General features: G+C 36.4%; 1 protein-coding gene across 7 annotated transcripts in view; it reads right to left on the bottom strand.

Moving 5' to 3' along the window:
* Nucleotides 1–2543: 2543 nt before the first annotated feature.
* The window catches only part of Uimc1 (ubiquitin interaction motif containing 1), a 155322-nt gene continuing 136597 nt past the window's right edge, over nt 2544–21268 (bottom strand). For 4 of the 7 annotated variants that reach the window (XM_047555248.1, XM_047555249.1, XM_047555251.1 and 1 more), the window contains 5 exons: nt 10205–10283; nt 6869–7031; nt 5084–5147; nt 3922–3964; nt 2548–3345 (listed from right to left, as the gene is read on the bottom strand). In XM_047555248.1, the coding sequence (XP_047411204.1) occupies nt 3135–3345; nt 3922–3964; nt 5084–5147; nt 6869–7031; nt 10205–10283 (560 nt within the window). In that variant the 3' untranslated portion in view covers nt 2548–3134. Of the gene's footprint in view, nt 3346–3921; nt 3965–5083; nt 5148–6868; nt 7032–10204; nt 10284–21268 lie in introns of all 7 variants that reach the window. The other 3 variants (XM_047555246.1, XM_047555247.1, XM_047555250.1) reach the window with 2 other exon arrangements.

Genomic DNA, 21268 nt, shown 5'->3' with positions numbered 1-21268 from the left:
TAGGATACAGAAATGTAACAAAATTTCTCAGGTTCTAACCCTGCATTTACATGAAACTGTTACGTAGTCCTGGTCTTAACAGGAGAGTCTGAAGCAAGGTAACAAGGGAAAGCCAACAGAGGAGGGTACATAATTAAGTTGTTGCCAGGAGCTACTGACATCCAATTCAACAGAAAGAAGAGTAGACTATACCTTATTCCACCTGAGGGGTCAAGAAGATGGGGTATTTATTCTCCAACTTTCATTTTCAATGGCTGAGAGCTACCCCAGGGAACTGCTTCCCTGACACTCCCAGCATGTGCCAACACAAGCCAAGAGAAGTCCTCAGGAGGGGCATCATAGGTACTTGCAATGGGCCCTGTGGGCATGAAGTAGAAGGGTGAGTGCCCAAGGGAAGTGGGCCAGGCACAGCCCCTGCTGGAGGACTGTTGTAAGGATGAGATAACACAGTTACAATGCCTAACACAGAGGAATCTCTTTCTCCCAATTTATGGTAATAGCTTGTGAAGTTCATGAAGCTTTCCAGCTTTCCATGAGTCTGCAACACCAGTATCACTGTAGCTTCCCATCTTTCAGAAGAACTATGCCAGGGGCCCCAGGAAAGCTCCAAATGTCCAAGAACTAAGCTTCCTGTGGCAGGCTGGTGGTTGATGGGGCTATAGTAGACCCTCTGAGTGAGTGCTCAGTCCTCAGAAATATCTCCTCTTGCATCTCCACTCTCTGGCACTTCCACGCCTCATTGCAACACCACTTAGGACACACAAGACTAATGTCATATTAGTAACAACTGCTGCCACTAACTCACCATCTTCTATGTGACATATACTGTTCTACAACTTTTATACACATTATATTAATCCTTAGAAGCCTGTAAATATAGTTTTTCTCATTTTATAGGCAAAGAAAACTAAGTTCAGAGAGGCTGAGTAACTTGTATCAGAAACAGTGCAGACTTGGCTTGGTCTGACACACTTTCCACTTTGTCTCTTCTATCCTTTCATTAATGTGCTTACTCCAAGACCACAGCATGGGAAAGAGGCGGGGGCGGGGGGGCAGGCAGCAGTTCTTACTGAAGATAGCTATGGGAGGTGTGTGTGTTTGGGGGTGGGGGGCAGTGATTGTTCTTCCCTTCATTCTCCATTAGCTAATAAATAAACCTAGGGGTTCCCTGGTCTGGCTGATCCATACCTTCCTGCCACTGTACCATGTTCTATGGCAACTGCTCAATTTTAAGTTAAATAGTTCACCTTCTAGAAAGAGCACTTTCCATTTCCTTTAGGCAAAGAGATAAACACACTCTCCCCTGTTTACAGAGCTCTACCTCCAATAAACTGCCATTTAATGAGAGAGAAGATGAGCAAGGGTTAAGCAGATGGGACATAACTGATAAACTACTTTTCCTTAGAAGGAAAATAATCAATACTAGAGTCAAAATAAAGCATTTTGTTTAGAACTGAAGAGTAGGGGCGCCACAGTTTTACTGACATGGACAAAGAGTGGCTTTATTTTTTCTCTGAGCCTTTGTTTTCTCATCTGAAAATGGGTTATAATACCTACCACCTTCATAGAGTTGCTATGAGGATTAAATGAAGGTACATTCATTACCTGTTCTATAATAACTGCTCAAAAAAAAAATAGCTATTACATATGTGATACCAGCTGCAATGTCAGTATCATCCAACAACAAGACATTATCTATGGATGGCAGTGAGCCTACCATCCTGCCTTAACTCAAGGAGCTTGTGTGCTAATGTCCCTAGGGCAGAAAACAGTGCCTTAATGCCTGTGCTGGGTCTTACATTCCAGATACCTACGTCAGATTAACTCATTTTAATTTTAAAATAAAGGAAATGGTAACTTGGGACTTGATAAATCGGAAGTTAGAAGCCTTTGCATTGTGTGTCCATTTATCATGACCCAAGATCTCTTTCTGGTCAACAGCTACCTCCTACAATCTTTCATGATATCTTCAAAGCAGCTGGGGCCAGAGCTGGTCATTTCCCTCAGGTAGCTACCTCTGTCATTTCACAACCTCTCCTCTTTGCAGTTTGCTTGTGCACTGAGAATAGACCATATTTTTGTTCTGTACTGGAAGCTCCCAGGCAAAGAGGTGAATAATATGCACTATTTCTAGTAATGTTAGTGGAACAGAAATCACTATTGCTGCTTTGACCTTTGGCAGCAAGAAAACCAATCTTTTATGCCTGGCATCCCATTGGTTAATCTATTTTGAAAAAATATCACATAGGAACTAATACCAGATTTTTTACCTACAAAATCCTAGGAAAAATGGCAGGACACTTCTCTTAAATGTTCTATGTTCTGGCTGGGTTTTTTTGATGTTTCATTTTTGTTTTTGTTTTCATTTTTGGTACTGAGGATTGAACCCAGGGGCACTTAACTACTGAGCCACATTCCCAGTCCTTTATATTTTATTTTTTAAATTTTGAGACAGGGTCTTGCTAAGTTGCTTAGGGCCTCACTAAGTTGCTGAGGCTGGCTTTGAACTTGTGATCCTCCTACCTCAGCCTCCCAAGCCTCTTGGATTATAGGCATGCACCACTGTACCCAGCTTTTGGCTGAGAATTCTTAACTGGGTGAGGAAAGCAAGAAGCAGCAGGTCAATGAATCAAAGGGAAAGCAAAATAACTAGTGGGATTCAATGTCCTGGCACCTTCCAGAATGGTGTCAGTAAAGGTAATCAATCACACATATTCTGGACTGTGTTCTATAGATTAAGTGAATGTAGCTGGAATATCAAAGATTACTAATGAAATTCATTCAGAAACACATAATTTATGACAACTAACTCCACAATTAAAATATCCTCACCCAACGCCCCCCCAAAAGGAAATTCTTCTCTACTGAAATAAGATTTCATACATAGATAAATATATTTAAACTTTCTTTTAACTATAAGTAAATTCAAACAGACTGTTATAAAACAGAATACTTTACACAGCTGTCTGTATAGATCACAGAAAACATAAAAACCAGGATGCTGAGTGAGTGGGTGCTGGTGGTGAAAACTGCAGGGTCAAAACTTGCTAAACAATGAAATGGAGGCCACTACGGCTTAATGAACATGGCCCACCCTGATTACTAATGGTTTGTCAACCTTCGAGTTCAGAAATTCAGGATTTTCTCCTTCTTCCTCTGCCTGCTTTGGTCCGTGTACGGCTAACTGGCTGAACAGTAAGTTGCTTTTTGAAGTCCACTAAGCAATCCGTGGCTTCTGAAATGGAAACAAAAGACTTGATAGGAGATTCATTTAAGCCAAGTTGTGTGAGGGAACTCTGCATCTCTCTGCTGCAGCCGGCCTCTTCCACCCCTGGTGGGGGCAACCTAGAAGGAAGGGGAAAATTTAAGTTCAATATACACCTACTGAGCACCAAGTATGTGCTATGCACTAAATGAGGGGCTTTTACATATATTAGTAGTACACATAATCTTTGTAATAATTCAAACAGTTAAGTACTATCATTGTTCAAACAAAGAACTGGGTGACTCATATAACCTGTAGCAACACAGGCATTGGGAGAATGAGGATTCACATATAAATTCCCAAGCTGCCTGAAATCTAGGTCCAAAGATCAGGGTTGGACGGAGACAGAGAAGTTGGGTAAGTAGGACCACAGCTTCTGCTCTATTTGTTTCAATACCATGAGTGAAAGAAGCTATTCATGCAATTCTTAGCTCAGATGTATAGGAAACATAGAGTTGAGGGGGGGGGGGGGGAGAGAGAGAAACAGAGAGAGAGAGAGATAGAGATAGAGATAGAGATAGAGATAGAGATAGGTGTCATATTACTTCTACAGTGATTGCTATTTTAACAGTTTATCCCACTCACACAAAATCTAGGACCAGACCTATACTTTTCAGAACTGCTGAGAGCTATACTTCCATATATACCTCACTCACCTGAAGGTTCCTGTTTCTGAAGATTTAGTTTTTATCTCTGCATCTGTGATAGGAAAGAAAAAGTAATAATGTTGGTAATCATAATGCTTGTCACTGATCTGGTATTTCCTGTGTTCTAGGTACTGCTTTTCATCAGGCCTATTCAAGTAGCTCAGATCCCCAACCCTCAGACCAACAGAACATGAGCATTAGTATCCAACAGGCTCAGCTGCAGAAGTATCAAGGTGAACACTTTTCAATGAACCACCTCTGAATAAATCTACATCAAATCTGGACTTAAGCAGTAAGGAGTTGCCAAGGGAAATCTGCCACCTGCAGAGATTCACAACCTGGCGATCTAGAGGCAGCAGGACGTAAGGCTTGGAAAGGCTGCCTTTTTATAATCATCAGAAGGCACAACAGATTAGCTTGGTAGAAATGAACTATTAGAACTACATGGTAACAAATCTCACCAGGCTTAAGCAAAAGCTCCTCTTTCATCTACATCTGATGAATTTGAACAATAGTAATTAATAGCAACAACAGTAATAATAGCAGATAACATTTATCAAGAGCCTATTTATGCCAGAGAATATGTTTAGAAGCTTTACTAGATACAATTCTGACAATCTACAAAGTTGGTTATTATTAACATTCTGCAATGCTCTTGACCAATACACTCTAATGCATCCTAAAAATAGGGAGAGAGTGCCTGCCTCGCAAGCACAAGGCCCTGGGTTCAATCCCCAACACCGCAAAAAAAAAAAAAAAAATAGGGAGAAAGAGAAGTTCCTTCCTACAATCCCCCAGGAGCATAGGTTGTGATGCTAAGCTAAAGGTAATATATGAATGATGGACATAACATCAAGAGGAGGCAGTAATGTCTGCATGTCTAGTTTTCCATACTAGTTTCTTTAGACGGTTTACTCAGGGCTTGTGTTATTCCCCTATGATTTGAACATGTTTTTTCCCAGTTCAACAGGCAGTCCTGATAGCAGGCTTTTTAAAGCCTCAAATGAAACACATGAATAAGATATCTCCCCATCTTCTGAGGGAGAGATGACCTACATTGAGTCTTAAAGGCCAGCTGATTAGGCCAACAATGTACTCACATAACCCCAAAATATAGTGGCCCTGGAAGGCCTTAGACAGAATCTCAGAAGACTCATCCTAGGATTCTCACCTACAGTCTTGTGTTCAGACTGTTCCAAGAGACTAAGGAGTCGACCTTCATTATGGCCTTTTTCCTGTAACAGAGAAAAACAGATGAAAGGGTTACTTTATGGAATAATCTAAAATATATGTGCCTTAGCCAAGATCACATGTATTTTCCAGAAAAGAAGAGGTATGGCAAAACAGCTCTAGGGAAGTCTTTTGCTTTCTAATAAATGAGGGAAGATAAGAAAAAAAAGTAAACTATAATACAGAGAATACATCAATCTCTATGCCAAGAATGGATACTATCAGAAAGCCAAATCAGCCCACCAAAACCAAATCAAAGAACACCTGCCTTACACCTATGATAGATTTGGGGAGATTTAAAATAGAAAATAAGTTCCAAGGTAGCTTCTACAAGTAGCAATGCCAAAAGAATAAAATGGCTCTTTGGTATAAGCACTCACCTATAAACTATAATTCCAAATCGCCACATCAAAATTACCCTATTCATAGAGAGATCCCCTTTTTCTTGCATGACAGAGAATGGTTTCCTCGTCTTAGTATGTGCTGTGATCGCTATGTTAGTAATCCTAGGATGGAGCTTTATCTTTGTTCTCTAAGTAAGCACTTGTTCTTCCTGATCTTTAATTACAGTACTCTAATCAAACATCCATCTTCTTGGTGACCAGGGCCCACACCTCATAGCCTCCTAAGGCTTGGCACACAAGGAATTCAAAAGAGTTGATCTCACATGTGTTCCTAGGAGTCAGGGTATGAATTCAATATCCTTTCTGGAAAGCATTCTGGCAGTATGTTTCAAGAGACTTTAAAATGTTTAGAACCGGGTTGGGGTTGTGGCTCAGTGGGAGAGCACTTGCCTTGCATGTGTAAAGCACTGGGTTCAATTTTCACCACCACATATAATAAATAAAATAAAGATCTATCAACAACTAAAAAACATATTTTAAAAAATGTTTACATCCATTTGCCCAATAGTTTCATTTCAGGAAATTCATTCTAAGGAAATAATTGGTGGTATAAAGACAGATTAACATTTTAAACAGTTTTATAATACAAAAGGACTATGAGAAAACCTAAATTTCGAATACTATGACAATGGCTAGGTGACCATCTGTGTGATACAAACATTAACAGTAATTTAAAAAAAAAAACAGTTTAAACATAAACCCAGAAAGATGTTTATAATACATATTGTTTTTACAAATCCTAAAAAATTTATACTATTATATACTACATGGAATATAAAGCATATATAGTACTACATATAGCATGTATATATAGTATGTGTATATATAATATTGTATATAATGTGTATATAGAGAGTATACGTACATGTCCTATGTATTGTGTGTGTGTGTGTGTGTGTGTGTGTGTGTGTGTGTGTGTCTAAACAATGGAAGAAAATAGACCAAAATATTTAAAAAGTTGCTATCTTTAAGTAACTAAATTATGGTTGATGATTTCTCCTGATTCTTCATACCTTTTTTTGAATTTTTCATTGTTTTCTACAATGAACATATATTACCTTGCTTTTTGTTTGTTTGTTTTTTTGTTATTGGTGGTGGTAGTGCTAGGAATCGAATCAAGAGCTTTGTGCAAGCTAGCTAAACAATCTACCACTGAGTTACATCCCTTGTGCAAATTACATTTTAAATTAAAAGAAAAAATACTTCTAAAAAGCACAAATCCTTTTTCAGGATAAATAGAAATGAAGGGGAGAAAAGAACTATTATGGCCTCTTAAAATTGTGTAGGGTTGGGTAGGCTTTCCCAAAACACTCCACACATACCTTTCGGTTCCTCAGCCACTTCCCTTCCACAGTTGAACGTGCTCTATCACTTCCTTCAGGCCCATCTCCTTGGTTACTCCTTGCAAGCTGGAGACAGGAATCTACATGATATTGATACTCTCCGAATGGGACCAGGGATTTACAAAGATAACACTTTTCAATCCTAGCCAATCAGAAGAGAGAGAAAAGGCAGTTTTAAGATTTGCATTTGCCTCTGGGCTCCCAGATATGTCTCAAATTGTGTTTTTAAATCTCAAAGTTATTCTGCTGAGGAGACACATCAACCAATGCAGATTTGCTCAGTGGGATCACCAATAAAACTAACCCCATGCCAATCAAAAGGACTTAGTGATTAGCAGTTTTCCCTTGCTGTTTCTGTGTATCCTGCTGTTGCAGCAGTGGGATGGTAATGAAATCAGCTCTTCTAACTATCTCAAACAATGCTGATTGCTCCTCAGACATAAAATATTCTGTCAAACTCTTCTGAAATTAAGTGTAATCGTTTTTTTCAAAGAGAAGTTAAAATTTTGACAGAAAAGGGAATACCAAGAGCATTAAATCAAGATAACATTTTTACCAGGTGGATGAACTCATCTGATTAGTAAATCCAGTCTGTCTATATGCTAACTTCCTTAACTCTACAACCTGCAACATCAACTAGGAAATTACTAAAACATTTAGGCTTGCCAGAGGCTTTTGCATAATTTCATATACATGGTTATTTTTGTCTTTTTATAACAACATAGTTTGAGGAGAGAGAAGAAAGTGTGCCCTTGAAGTAATATTTATTGGGTATCATTGAACATGGAATTATTTAGGGCAAAAGAAAAAAAATCAACACATTAACTACTTTCTCTGTAGTCAATACCTGTGGAAAGTCCTTGAAACATATTTCTCAATTAATTTCTCAGCCCTATTAGGAAAGAACATTCTTCCAAGGTCTTATAACTCTTAATTATCAGAACCCACATATGCCCAACTTTATAAGATCCTTTTAGCTTAAGAAGCTGAAGAAACATTCTGACACATGCTTAAATTTCTCTTTCTGGCCATTACTATTCAGTAACTACAGCAAAAGATTAGCTCTATGGAAGAATTTCTCCAGAAGTCTTTTAAAAAAAAATTAGAGAAATAAGTCTCTCAAGTACTTAATTATCTGGAAGAATACAAACAAATCTCTGCCTTATGAGAAAAACCAGACCAGTATCCCTTTCAAAGTTTATCAATTAATGCTTTGATATATAAGCAATGAAACTGATAACTGCATTTAAAAATTGATAAATAAGCATTTATCAATTGCCCACTATATGAGAGACAGCAGCGTTGTGGAAGGAATTGAAGTTTTAGAGTCAGGTAGGTTTTGCCACTTCTGACCACATAATCTTAAACCAATTAGTTATATACTTTATCTTCATATCTTTATTTAAAAAAGAAAAGAATAACTGTACCTTTTCTACTATCATACAGTAATTAAATAAAGCACCTAGAACAATGACTGGCATATAATATTTGGTGCCCTATAAACAGCTAATATTGTTATTGCTATTGCAGTCACATTTTATTAGATGCTGGGGACATGAACATAAATGAAAGCAAGTTTCTGCCTTCAACTCATAGTTTAGCCAGGGACACACACACAAAAAAAATTTTTTTAATTGCAATACAATGCAAGGAATACAGTCTTAAAGGAATGTTATTAAAATAGAATTCCAAAGCAGGAAATGACCAACTCTGCTCAACTGGATTAGGAAAGACAGCTCTGAAATTTAAGAGTCTGAAAAAAATTGAATATTAATGTTTCTAGAAAACTATCAACAAAGGAGACAATCTATAGAATGGTTATATACATATGAAAAGGGGTTGTTTAGAATACATAAGGAACTCAAAAAACCCAACATTAAAAGTTATATAACTTGATCGAAAATGGGCAATAAACCTAAATAGACATTTCTCAAACAAAAACACACAAATAGTCAACAAGTAGATGAGAATATGCTCAACATCACTAATCATCAGGGAAATGCACAACAAAACCACAATGCAGTATCACCTCACTCCAACAGCTATGGCTATTATCAAATAGACAAATGATAACAACTTCTGGCAAGGTTGTGGGAAAAAGGGAACCCTTGTCTCTCTGCTGGTCAGAATGTAAATTAGTAAAGCCATTATGAAAAACAGCATGGAGGTCCAAAATAAAAAATAGAACTACTATATGATCCTTATTTATGTATACTATATATACTCTGGGGTATATATCCACAGGCAATGAAATCAGTATGTCAGAGAGAAACCTGCATGCCCATGTTTGTTGTGGTACTACTCACAATAGCCAAGAAATGGAAACAACCTAAGCATCCATCAGCGGATGAATGGATAAAGAAAATGAACATATACACAATGAAAAACTATTCAGCTATAAAAAAGACTGAAACCATGTCCTTTGTGACACCATGGATGGAACTGGAGACCATCATAAGTGAAATAAGCCAGGCACAGAAAGACAAGTAGTACATGATCTCACTCTCATGTGGAATATAAAAACACTGATCTCATAGATGTTGAGAGCAGAAGAGTGATCTCCAAAGACTGGGGACAGGAGGCAGGGATGGGATGAGGTTGATCAGTTAGACAGGAGTAGGAAATTCTGGTGTGCAGTAGGGTGACTATGGATAAAGTACTGCTTTTTGTTTAATGTTTTCACTATAAAGAAATGGTGAATGTTGGAGGAAATAAGATATGTTTGATTTGATTTACACACTACACAATACATACATATATCAAAACACATGGAACCACATTAATATGTATAATTTTTATGTATTAATTTTTAAAAATAAAGAAAAAAAATTTGAAAAACTAATTTTCTGCCTAGTGACTCACTGGTTATGTAGTGTTGATAACCTCTTTGCTTTCAGGAGGCAGCACCTATACACCTGACCCATTCCTTAGAATGAACTTTTTTAGTCAAACTGCAACCCACCACCCAAGGAAGTCTTCTATATTACCCAACCTTTTGCAACTCAACTTGTGAACTATTACACAGCAAAATGTCACTGCTTCCCCAAACCACCAAATATTAATTTACAAATTAAAAGAAAACAAAAACTTAAGCAATATGGAAGTGGAGTGGGTGGCAGGATCATTTTTAGTGTACTTTCAGGTATGACTTATACTAACATAAAATGGAAATAAGAAAAAGAAGTTCAGGCATCCAAGCAATGAAATGATTGGCAGGCCAAAGAAATACAGAGTAAGATAGGAACTGGTCCCTTTATTTGGTCAAGGCAATGGTACATTAAATAAGAGCTCTGTGAATGCAGCACACCTACTTACTTGTCAATGTCTAGAGAAGTCTGTGCCGTTGTCCCGCTGTCACTCTTGGTCTTAGCCTCTCTTTGTCTTCGAGTCAACACTTCACAAAAAAAAGAAAGAAAAGGAAAGAAAAGAAAAAAATGTTAGCTGGCAGTAGACTCTAGAGTATAAAAGACAAAATATATTGGAAGAAACAAAGTTTAATACTCTATTCTGGGAGAAGAAGTGCAATATCTGGGAAGCCTCAACCTTTCTAGTACTGAGAATAACACCTGTAGCATGTACCCAAACCAACAGCCACAAGACATTCCCCTACCTATTTGCTAATAAGTCCATGAGGATCTGAAGATCTAATTCACTACAAGAAAGGTTTTTGTGTATTACCCCACCTTGAAGCAACCAAGGGAAGGAAAGAAATATACTTTTCCAGCCACAATTCCCAACCACTCTTCAATGAGGTACACTATGAAATACAGTAATAATAATAGCTACATCTGAGTACCTATATAACCACCAATCTTCACAAAGTGTTCCATTTGTAAACAAGGAAACTGCCCCTTAGAATAGTGAACACAACCATTCCTTTTCACTATACCTGGACCACATCCTACTTTCAACAGAAGTAGATGGTTTTAGTTCAGATGATGTACAAATATTTTGTCTCAAAAGATGTTTATAAAATCATAGACCCTTAAGGAATTTTGGAGGTTATTTAATTAAGTGTTTTCCAGTTTTATTACTTGCCACAACATGAAAAACGGTGACCTATTGACTTCAAACTCTGCCTTCCTTTTTCTCTTAATACATGAAATCCCCATAACAAAGAATTTATAAAGGTTACTAGTTCATAAAATAACTTAGGTTGTGAATTATTTATCTAGTTCCTTGGTCATCCAACTTCTATGGATCCAGATGGTAGATATTTTAGGTTCAACAGGCCATGTGGTTTCTATCACACTCTATATACATTGTAGCAGGAAATACAAACAAATGGGTGTGGCTGTGTTTCAATCAAATTTTATTTACAATAACTGGTGGCTGGCTGGATTTGACCCACAGCTGGCCATAGTTTGCCTACTCTTTGAGTCCAACTTACTACTCACAGAAAAAATATCTTCTATAAACATCCCTGATGAGTAATCACATGGTCTATTCTAGACTGTAAGGAGAATGCACTTCTTCCTAGGGAAACCCAGTTTACTGCTACACAGCAATCTGGCGGAATCTACACTTACTGGGGACATATGAATAAATGTATTTACCTTTTCCACAAGTCAGCATTATAATGCAACCTAACAAGTTGTGTTATAATCTTGGATTTACGTGGTTGTCTATCCTACCAAAATGTAGCCTCTTTTAAAGGAGGGACTACATCCATTCACTAGGCCAATCCCTATTAAGACGTCAATTCCAGAATCTTTCAAGTGCCTCCTTTAGTGATAATTCTTAGGATGATCCTCCAGATTGATATTATTACCTTCATACCTTTTTGTTGTTGTTGTTGTCCCAGGGATTGAACCCTGGCACTTTACCACTTTATTCCAGCCTTTTTTTTTTTTTGTGGTGCTGAGGATTGAACCCAGGGCCTCGTGTTTGCAAGGCAAGCACTCTACCAACTGAGCTAAATCCCCAGCCCTACCCCAGCCCTTTTTATTTTTTATTTTGAGACAGGGTTTCACTAAATTGCTGAGTCTGACCTTGAACTTGGAATCCTTTGCCTTAGCCTCCCCAGCCACTAGGATTACAGATATGTGCCACCATACCTGGCTACCTTTATCCCTTTTTAAAGGTACAGAAACAAAATGAGAAGGTTGACATTGCTAAGCTTTCACAACTGGTATATCAATAAAACCAGACCTGACTCCTACATCCAAGCTTTTAACTTCTTACTTATGTTGTTCTAGACAGACTGCAATTTGTTAGTTTTTCTTTATAAATGTGGCATCCCAAACAGACCCCAACACTCAACAGCCTGACCAATAAAGAGAAGAAAAGAATCATGAGCTGTTCTATATGGATTCATTTTATACTATGGTCAAGGCTCTGTTTGCTTTACTAACATCCTGGTATGCTACTGGCTCTAACTGAAGTTAAAGGCAATTAAGATCCATCCTCTACCCTCCCAAATAATCTTCAAATTAAATGTTATCAATATGGCTCTCTTGAATATACTATAACCATGCTTTCTCTATCTTTATCCATTACTGGGGTAAAATGATTATAAAGGATGTAACCAAGGACTGTGGCATGTTATCAGAGAAGCCTGTCTTTTCCCCAGTCCAACTTTCTTTTAAATGATAAATCAAGAAAACATTTATTGAGAATTATCAATGTGCAAGTAATTTGGGAATATATAGGAAATTTGAATCAGGGTCCTTATTTTTAAGGAGTTTACAGTTGACTAAAGGTGACAGCACACGCACTGAAATAATTGTAACACAGGTGTAAAGAGATATGCATAATAAAACAACATCATATATATAAGCAACTTCATGAAAGATTCATCAAGTGCCTTGCTTAAATCAATTCTTAAAGGTTGATACCTCAGCCAGGCATGGTGGCACATGCCTACAGTCCCAGAGACTCAGGAGGCTGAGGCAGGAGGATCACAAGTTCGAAGACAGCCTCGGCAACCTAGTGAGGCCTTAAGCAACTTAGCAAGACCCAGATTCAAAATTAAAAAAAAAAAAAAAAAAAGCAGGGGTTACTGGGGAGGCCTAGGGATGTAGCTCAGTGGTTAAGTGTCCCTAGGTTAAATTCCTAGTATCCTGACCCCTAAAAAAGGTTCACATATCAACAATTACTGAACCCTTTTTTTCCCCTCTTCATCTTTCTATTTGTTCCCTCATCTTGACTACCAAGTATTTTTCTAAAAACAAAACAAACAACAAACATTTAACAAACAAAAAACTTGGAAACCTTTCCACAAACAGGGCTAGAAAAAGAATTAACTGCTTCTAGAGCCAGGAGCAGTGGCACATGCCTGCAATCCCAGCTGCTCGTGAGGCTGAGGCAGGAAGATCGAGAGTTCAAAAGCCAGCCTCAGCAGCTAGGGAGGCCCTAAGCAACTCAGTGAGACCCTGTCTCTAAATAAAATACAAAAAAGGGCAGGAGATGTGGCTCAATGGTTAAGTGCCCAGGGGTTTAATCCCAAGTACCAATAATAATAATAAAAATAATAATTAACTGTTTCTAGAACTTTATTTATACCTCTATTACACTGAGCACATTTTTGTTCTAATTCATTTATAATGTCCTTCTCTCTTCTATACCATGTAGTTTCTGAATACAGAGACTCAGAGGATTTTGTTTTTTTTTTTTTTTTTTAATAAATCTGATCAGTACTCTCAGCAGAGTCTAGCACAGATTAGATACTAATAAATATTTGCTCAATTAAATTGTATCAATAGATTCTAGGGGGAAAAGCTTACTTTTATGAGGACCTACTCTGTGCCAGGGACTTCATAAACAAAACCTTTAATCGTTACAAAAATATGTAATGATATATGCAAATATCATTATGTCTATTTTATACGTAATGAAACAGTAAATAACCTGATCAGGGTCAAAAACTAAAAACAAAACAAAAAACAGTACAAGGAATGCAAGACAATTCTAAGCATATATTCTATAAGAGCGGGCTGCCTCTCCTGGGAAAGAAGAGGGTAAAAGATAAGAGGTGAAAAAGTGATAAATAGCAAATAAGTGGGCAGGTAGAAAAGAATTTGAGGGAAGACACTTGACAGATGGCTAGAACTATATGGCAATTCTATTATTAAATGTTAAAATCAGAGCAGACTTGACCAGGTCTTATAGTTACATTTCTCCTTTGAGACCTATGGCCCCTTCAAAGGAGTCTCTTACTTTGGTTTATGGGGGTTGAGATGGCCATTTCAACAAGCTACAGAGAACTGAATATGAAACTTACATCCCAAAATCTAGCTGCTGGTGACAGAAGCCACAGATTTTAAAGGAGTCTGAACACAACCACCAGGACAAGTTAGAAGAGGATGGGTATCACTGAAAGCTGAGAGCTGCCTATATATAAATATATATATATATATATATTTATATATATCCATTAACAGCTGTTTGTATTATATTAGATAGGAAATGCCCTAAGAAGTTTCACTTAGGACTATGACTTGGCACTGGTTAAGATGCAAAGAAGCAGTACTGCCTACCGGCCTTAGAGTTAGAATCGTGTCCAAATTGGGCCTTTACCAGTTGTGTGGCCTTAGGCAAGTTTCATTACTTCTTACTTAGAAAAAATCAAATGTTAATAGCATAAACTCTCATATGTTTTTTTTTTTTTTATTGTAAACAAATGGGATACATGTTGTTTCTCTGTTTGTACATGGCGTAAAGGCATTCTCATATGTTTTGGTAAGGATCATACCAAATACGCCAAATAAATTTGTAAGAGTATCTGGACCACAGAAAACCCTAAGCAAACATTAGTTGTTATTATTTGTTCACAGAATTCTCATTATTATTCTTCAAGATTTATTTTTTAGCCTTATCCAAAGACTTAAGCCCAAGTTTAAAACTAACATCCACTAGCCAATCTACCATTTGTTTTAAGTCTTACTCTTAAGTGGTTTCCATACTAATTTGTACAAACAGAATGGACAAGTAAATAACCCAAGCATTACAGAATGATTATTAATACTATGTAAACATCAGCATATTTGTTTCCAAAATTCCAAGAAGATAAGTCATCAAAAATAAAAACATGGGCACCGAGGACGGGCGCCATCACTGGTCGGTCGCAGTGCAGAACGAGCTGGTGGGTGAGTCAGGCTGCCTGCATTGCAGAGGTAGCAGGTGGGCATCCAACCGGCCCAACCACCAGGCCGAAGACAGACACCATCACTGAGCGACGCCACCTGACCACCATGCCAAGGTCTGTCGCCATCGCAAAGCAACCACAGGTGTTGGCGAGAATGTGGGGAGAAAAGTACACTCATACATTGCTGGTGGGGCTGCAAATTAGTGCAGCCACTCTGGAAAGCAGTATGGAGATTCCTTAGAAAACTTGGAATGGAATCACCATTTGACCCAGCTATCCCACTCCTTGGCCTATACCCAAAGGACTTAAAATCAGCATATTACAGAGATACAGCCACAACAATTTTCATAGCTGCTCAATTCACAATAGCCATATTGTGGAACCAACCTAGATGCCCTTCAGTTGATGAAGGGATAAAGAAACTGTGGTATATATATACAATGGAATATTACTCAGTCATAAAGAATAATAAAATTATGGCATTTGCAGGCAAATGGATGAAATTGGAGAATATCATGCTAAGTGAGATAAGCCAATCTCAAAAAAGAAAAGGACGAATGATCTCGCTGATAAGCGGATGACGACACATAATCAGGGGTGGGAGGGGGGCAAGAATGGAGAAAGGAGGGACTGTATCTTAGAGGGAAAAGAGGGGTGGGAGTGGTGAGGGGGAAGAAAAAAAAAATAACAGAATGAATCAAAAACTATTACCCTAGGTAAATGTATGCTTACACAAATGGTATGCCTCTACTTCATGTACAAACAGAGAAACAAGATGTATCCCATTTGTTTACAATAAAAATAAATTAAAAATTAAATAAATAAAAAATAAAAACATGAGGGTGGGGATGTAGCTCAAGTGATAGAGCACTTGCCTGGCATGTGTGAGGCACTGGGTTTGATCGTCAGCACCACATGAAAATAAATAAATAAAATAAGGGTATCATGTCCACTGACAACTAAAAAAAATTTTTTTAAATAAAAAAAATAAAAACATGGGCTGGGGTTGTAGCTCAGCGGTAAGGTACTTGCCTAGCACATGTGAGGCACCCACCAGGTTTGATCCTCAGCATCACATAAAAGTAAATAAATAAAGGTACTGCGTCCATCTACAACTAAAAATATTTTAAGTAAATAAAAACATATGGCCTAGTACTGTGAACAGCGAAGAAAATGAATCCTTTGAGGAGAATCGAAATTATATATACAAAGAGAGAGAAATAATGATCAATCTGGCAGAATGATAGTGATTAAAGTCCCCTCAGTTTCTCTCCCTTAACCTCAAAACCACAGGAAGCCCACAAAGCTGTGTATATTCTTGCTAAGACCACTCCTCCGAGGGAAGAATAGAAGTTCCCTGGAATAGACAAAGGGAAATAAAGAGAAGGGAGGGAGATGGGAATAGGAAAGACAGTAGAATGAATATAACTTTCCTGTGTTCATATATGAATATGTGACCAATGAAACTCTTTATCATGTACAACCACAAGACTGGGATCCTAAGTTAGTAACAAAATACAGTCCTACTGTCATGTATATCCAAAAAGAAAAAAGAAAAACAAAAAACTACCCCTTCTCCAACCTAGCATTTCCTCTCTAGGACAGTACAGGGTGAAAAGGAGGCAAGTACCACCTAGTGAGGCACCATGGTCCTTCCTGCAAGGAGCCTAAGAGACTAGTCCCAATTGGAAAGGCATTTTAAGAACTAATTATCAACTACTCTCTGAGACAAGTGGCTACTTAAATGTAAATATTAATTAGAATTAAGTATAATTTAAAATTGAACTCCTTAGTCCCATGAGCTACATTTCAAATGCTCAAAAGCCACATGTGGCTACCGTATTTGACAGCACAAGATACAGAAAATTTCTATCATTGCAGAAAGTCCTATTAGATAGACATCCAGCATGAATCCTATCTGCTTTAAATCTGTTTACTTAGGGCAGGCACTATAAGAAATCCAAGGGCTAGGGTTGTAGCTCAGTGGTAGAGCACTTGCCTAGCATGTGTGAGGCACTGGGTTCAATCCTCAGCACCACATAAAAATAAATAAAAAAAAATAAAGGTATTGTGTCCATCCACAACTAAACAATTTAAATAAATAAATAAATAAAGGAAATTCAAGGTTTCTGTGGTATGCCTTCATCATCTGACTTCTTGGGGCTTAATTTGTTTTAGTGGACTCTAAGATTTTCTACATTCAAGATGCCATCTGAAAGAGTAGTTTAATTCTTCCTTTCAAATATGGGTGACTTATATTTAATTTCTTTCCTAATGTCCTGGCTAGAACCTCCAGTGCCATGAAGAACAGAAGTGGCAAGAGAGGACATTTTTGTCCTGTTCCTGATCTTAGGGAAAGCTTTTAGTCCTTCACAATTAAGTATGATGGAGCTGTGGGTTCTTCATAGATGCCCTCTATAAAGTTATGAAGTTCCTGTGTATTTCTAGTTTGTTGAGTATTTTATCATGAAAAGCATTGTGTCAAATGCATTTTCTGCATCCATTTAGATGATCACATGATTTCTAACCTTTGTACTACATTAACTAATATTAAACCAACCCCTCAGACATCTTTTTGATGACAAAAAGTACTTATGAGAACTTTCACATCATTCCACTACTAAAACTATTAATCTGCTTGCATCTGTACTCACATACTTCGTCTACATGCGTATCTACCAAAGTACCTCTCATACAACCTACTAATTACTGCTTTACCTATTTATGTCCCCAGCACCCTCTCTCTTTAATTACTTCAGTATTCAGTTCTTGGCATAAAAATTGGTACTTAATATAAATGTATATTTAATGAATCAATCTGGCAAGGTTGTGTTTTATTCAAAAGCTTGGTGGAGTATTTTCTTATTATTAAGAGCAACAGAATATTTTTACAACTTAGATAAAAATGCCTCCAGAGTCCAATTCAAAACATAAAGGCCCTTTGTGCCTCATTTCAGTCAATAAATGAATTCTTGTTCTCTCAGGTACCAGACTCAATAATCTTATTGTACTAGAGATAGCTTCTAATTTAAAAAAAATAAAATTCTATGATAATATTGATACTTCCTAAACATAAATTCTTATAACAACCATTAAAAAGTAGGCATCACAGTGTCCATTTTATAGATGTGCAAATAAAGGCTCAGAGACCTAAAGTCTGTAAATAACTACCCTGGACTATTATTTGAAGTCTGTTAGACTGCCAAACTGCATTCTTTCTGCAAAAAAAGTCACACAAAGCCTCTTATTGCTAACACAAGTTGTAGCAATGTCCTTTCAAATTTAGAGATGAGTTTGCTTTCTTAAGAGGTACAATTGAATGTTGAGTTCTTGACCTTAACATTCAGGAAGGCCCCTGCACCTGAAGCCTCAGCAGTTTGCTAAACATCTTTCTGCATAAAGGAACATGTATACATAAAAAATATTCTTAGTGATGCTCCCACCCCAAAGAAAAACAGAAGAGTCCATATCAAGAAAAAATCTTAAAGCACACCATTCTATTTAGGATATAGTAGAAGTCTAGTTATTAGAGTTTTTGAGCAACATTCTAAGTCTATGATATACTGAAAGGTCTCAGAAAAACAATCACTTACCTAGTTCCTATTAGAACTTAAGTATTATATTTATAGCTCAATCTTTCCTTTAACAGTTGGAATTTTTACTTAGGCTATTTGACAGTCTATATCTAAAATTTTAAAATGATTCCTATCTTCTGACCCATGAATTATTGTTAGGAATCTATTATGAGGCAATCTGAATTTAGACGAGACTGTAGATAAAGACATTTTATCAAACTATTATTTATAACAATGAAAAATTTAAACAACCTAATGTTCAAAAACAGAATGAAATACTTGCAAAAATACAAAATAAATACTGGAAGGGAAGAAACCAAAATATTAACCATAATTTGGGGGAAGAGAGACTGAGTGTTAGAGTAATTATTTTTATCTTCATACTTTCCAATTATATTGCCATATTTTTCAATGACCATGTACCACTTTATATCTTTCAATTTAAAGAATTTTTAAATTTTAAAATTGTTTTTATATAATTGTCACATCCCAATGAAATAAGAGATTTCAGCAATGAGCAAAGCTGGCATGGGGCTTTCTAATGGATGGATTTGGCTGACCCTATTGATCAACCTTAAAATCATATAAAGAGAAAATGAGAGAGTACATGCTTCTCAATCTGATGCTATATGAAGATGGAAACAAACAAACAAATATCTATGAAGCACTCTTGCCAAAATCAACAACAAAATTAAAATGAATCTGATCAAGTTTCTAATCTAATTAGTCATTTCCAGAAATTACAGTCTAGAACAGAGAAACATGTTAAAGGCAGAACAGGGATACAACCAACAAAATACAGGAACAAATTTCTAAAAAGCAAGAAGCCAGTCCATTTAACAAATAAACCATAAAAGATGTGTGTGTGGGGGGGGGGCGAAATAAGTGAAAAATTAAAAGACACTAATAAGAGACATCAACCAAATGCAATATGTGAATCTTGTTTGAACCCTGATTTGATCTAACCATAAAAAGAAATTATGAGCTTATCAGGGAAAGGATTATGATGGTTTAACAATGGTACTAGTATCATAATGACAAAATAAAACCATACTTGTAGTTTTTAAATAGTCCTTATCTTTTTGAAAGGCATACTGAAATATTTATAGAGGAAATGACATGCTTGAAAACTGCTTCAAAATAATCGAGTTGGGTAAGGGAGAGATAAGAGTATACATGAAAACAGATTGGTCATATGATGCTAATTGTTGAAGTTGGGAGATGGGCTCACTGGCATTCATTACACTGTTAAAAAGATAAGACCAAAATAGAATTTACTTAATTGTTAAAATCTAACTATGAAAAACAAAAAGTAAGAAAGGGATACACACACGATGAACTGTAATAGTGACTTGCATAAGGGTAGATCATGAGCTAATTTTTTTCCAAGTAAAATTTTCCTAAAACTTTCTATAATAAAGATTTACTATTTTAGAAAATAATAAATTATAAAATATTACATTAAAAACTGAATCCATGATCCCATACTGCATTAAAAAGAAATATTAAGTTGGGGAGGGGAAAAAGTTCTTCATTACAGAAGAATGTCAGCTAATCAATTCAGAAGAAATGGCAGAACCACAAAAATCATCACTTTCCACTGTGATGATAATTTAAGTGAGAATCACCAATGGATACTAAACCCAAAGTGAAGACATGATTTAGAATAGGATATTGAATAAAGCCTCAAAATATTAACCCAGAGATGACAAAAAAGGAAAAATATCTTTCCAGAAGAAAATACAGTGAAGGTCATTTTAACAAGGGAATCAAATTTAACAAGCCCATTAATGCAAACTGATACTATCTCGTAAATACGAAAGACTATTCTCCTCCTGATTTCTTTAAAATACATGAGACTTTTAAAGCAAAAACTATAAGATTGTTTTCTGGGATTTATATGCATGTAGATGTACACATGACATATGACAACTGTGCTACAACTTGCTTTTTTTTTTTTTTTTTTTGTGGTGCTGGTGATACCGACTGAGGTATCTCCCCAGCCCACAACTGTTCTATAAAAGAAGAGTAAATGGACCTATACAGCTACAAGGTTGCTACACTTTACTTTTTGTAAAGTGATATTAATTCTAAGTAGACTGAAAAGTCTACATTTCCAAGAGCAACTATCAGAAACATACAGGTATAACTAAAAGATAATAATAAATTAAAATGAAATCTATGATATATTCAAATAATAAAAGAAGTCCAGAAAGAAAAAATAAGAAAAAAATGAAAATGTCAAAAAATAATAAAAGGGTCAACAAAATTCAACACAAAAATAATTACACATTAAATGTTAAATAGTGTGTAAATAATTACACATTTAATGTTAAAATTCTTAATTAAAAATAAGAGGATTGTAAGAAAGGGCAAAAGCATGACCCAAAGGCATGCTAACGATAAGGGATACACTTTAAAAGTAAAAAGATTGGTTTAAAATAAATGAATCAAAAAACACATAACAGGCAAACAATAGAAATGAGAAGGCTGAAATGGCTAAAAAGCAAAAATCCAGTCCTTTTAAAAAATAAACCACAGAGGAAAAGGGGAGGTAATAAGTGAGAAATTAAAAGATACTAATGAGAGACATCATCCAAATGTACTATGTGATAAAATTCCCCTCAAGAAAAAGGGAGATAAAGTTAAAAACTAAATACTATACTTAAAAATTGGATCTAAAATTTATATGAAAACACAGAAGAATAGTATATCCAC

This window comes from Sciurus carolinensis, chromosome 6, assembly GCF_902686445.1.
Source record: "Sciurus carolinensis chromosome 6, mSciCar1.2, whole genome shotgun sequence".
NCBI classification, from domain to species: domain Eukaryota; kingdom Metazoa; phylum Chordata; class Mammalia; order Rodentia; family Sciuridae; genus Sciurus; species Sciurus carolinensis.
This window is presented reverse-complemented; position numbering and strand designations above follow the sequence as displayed.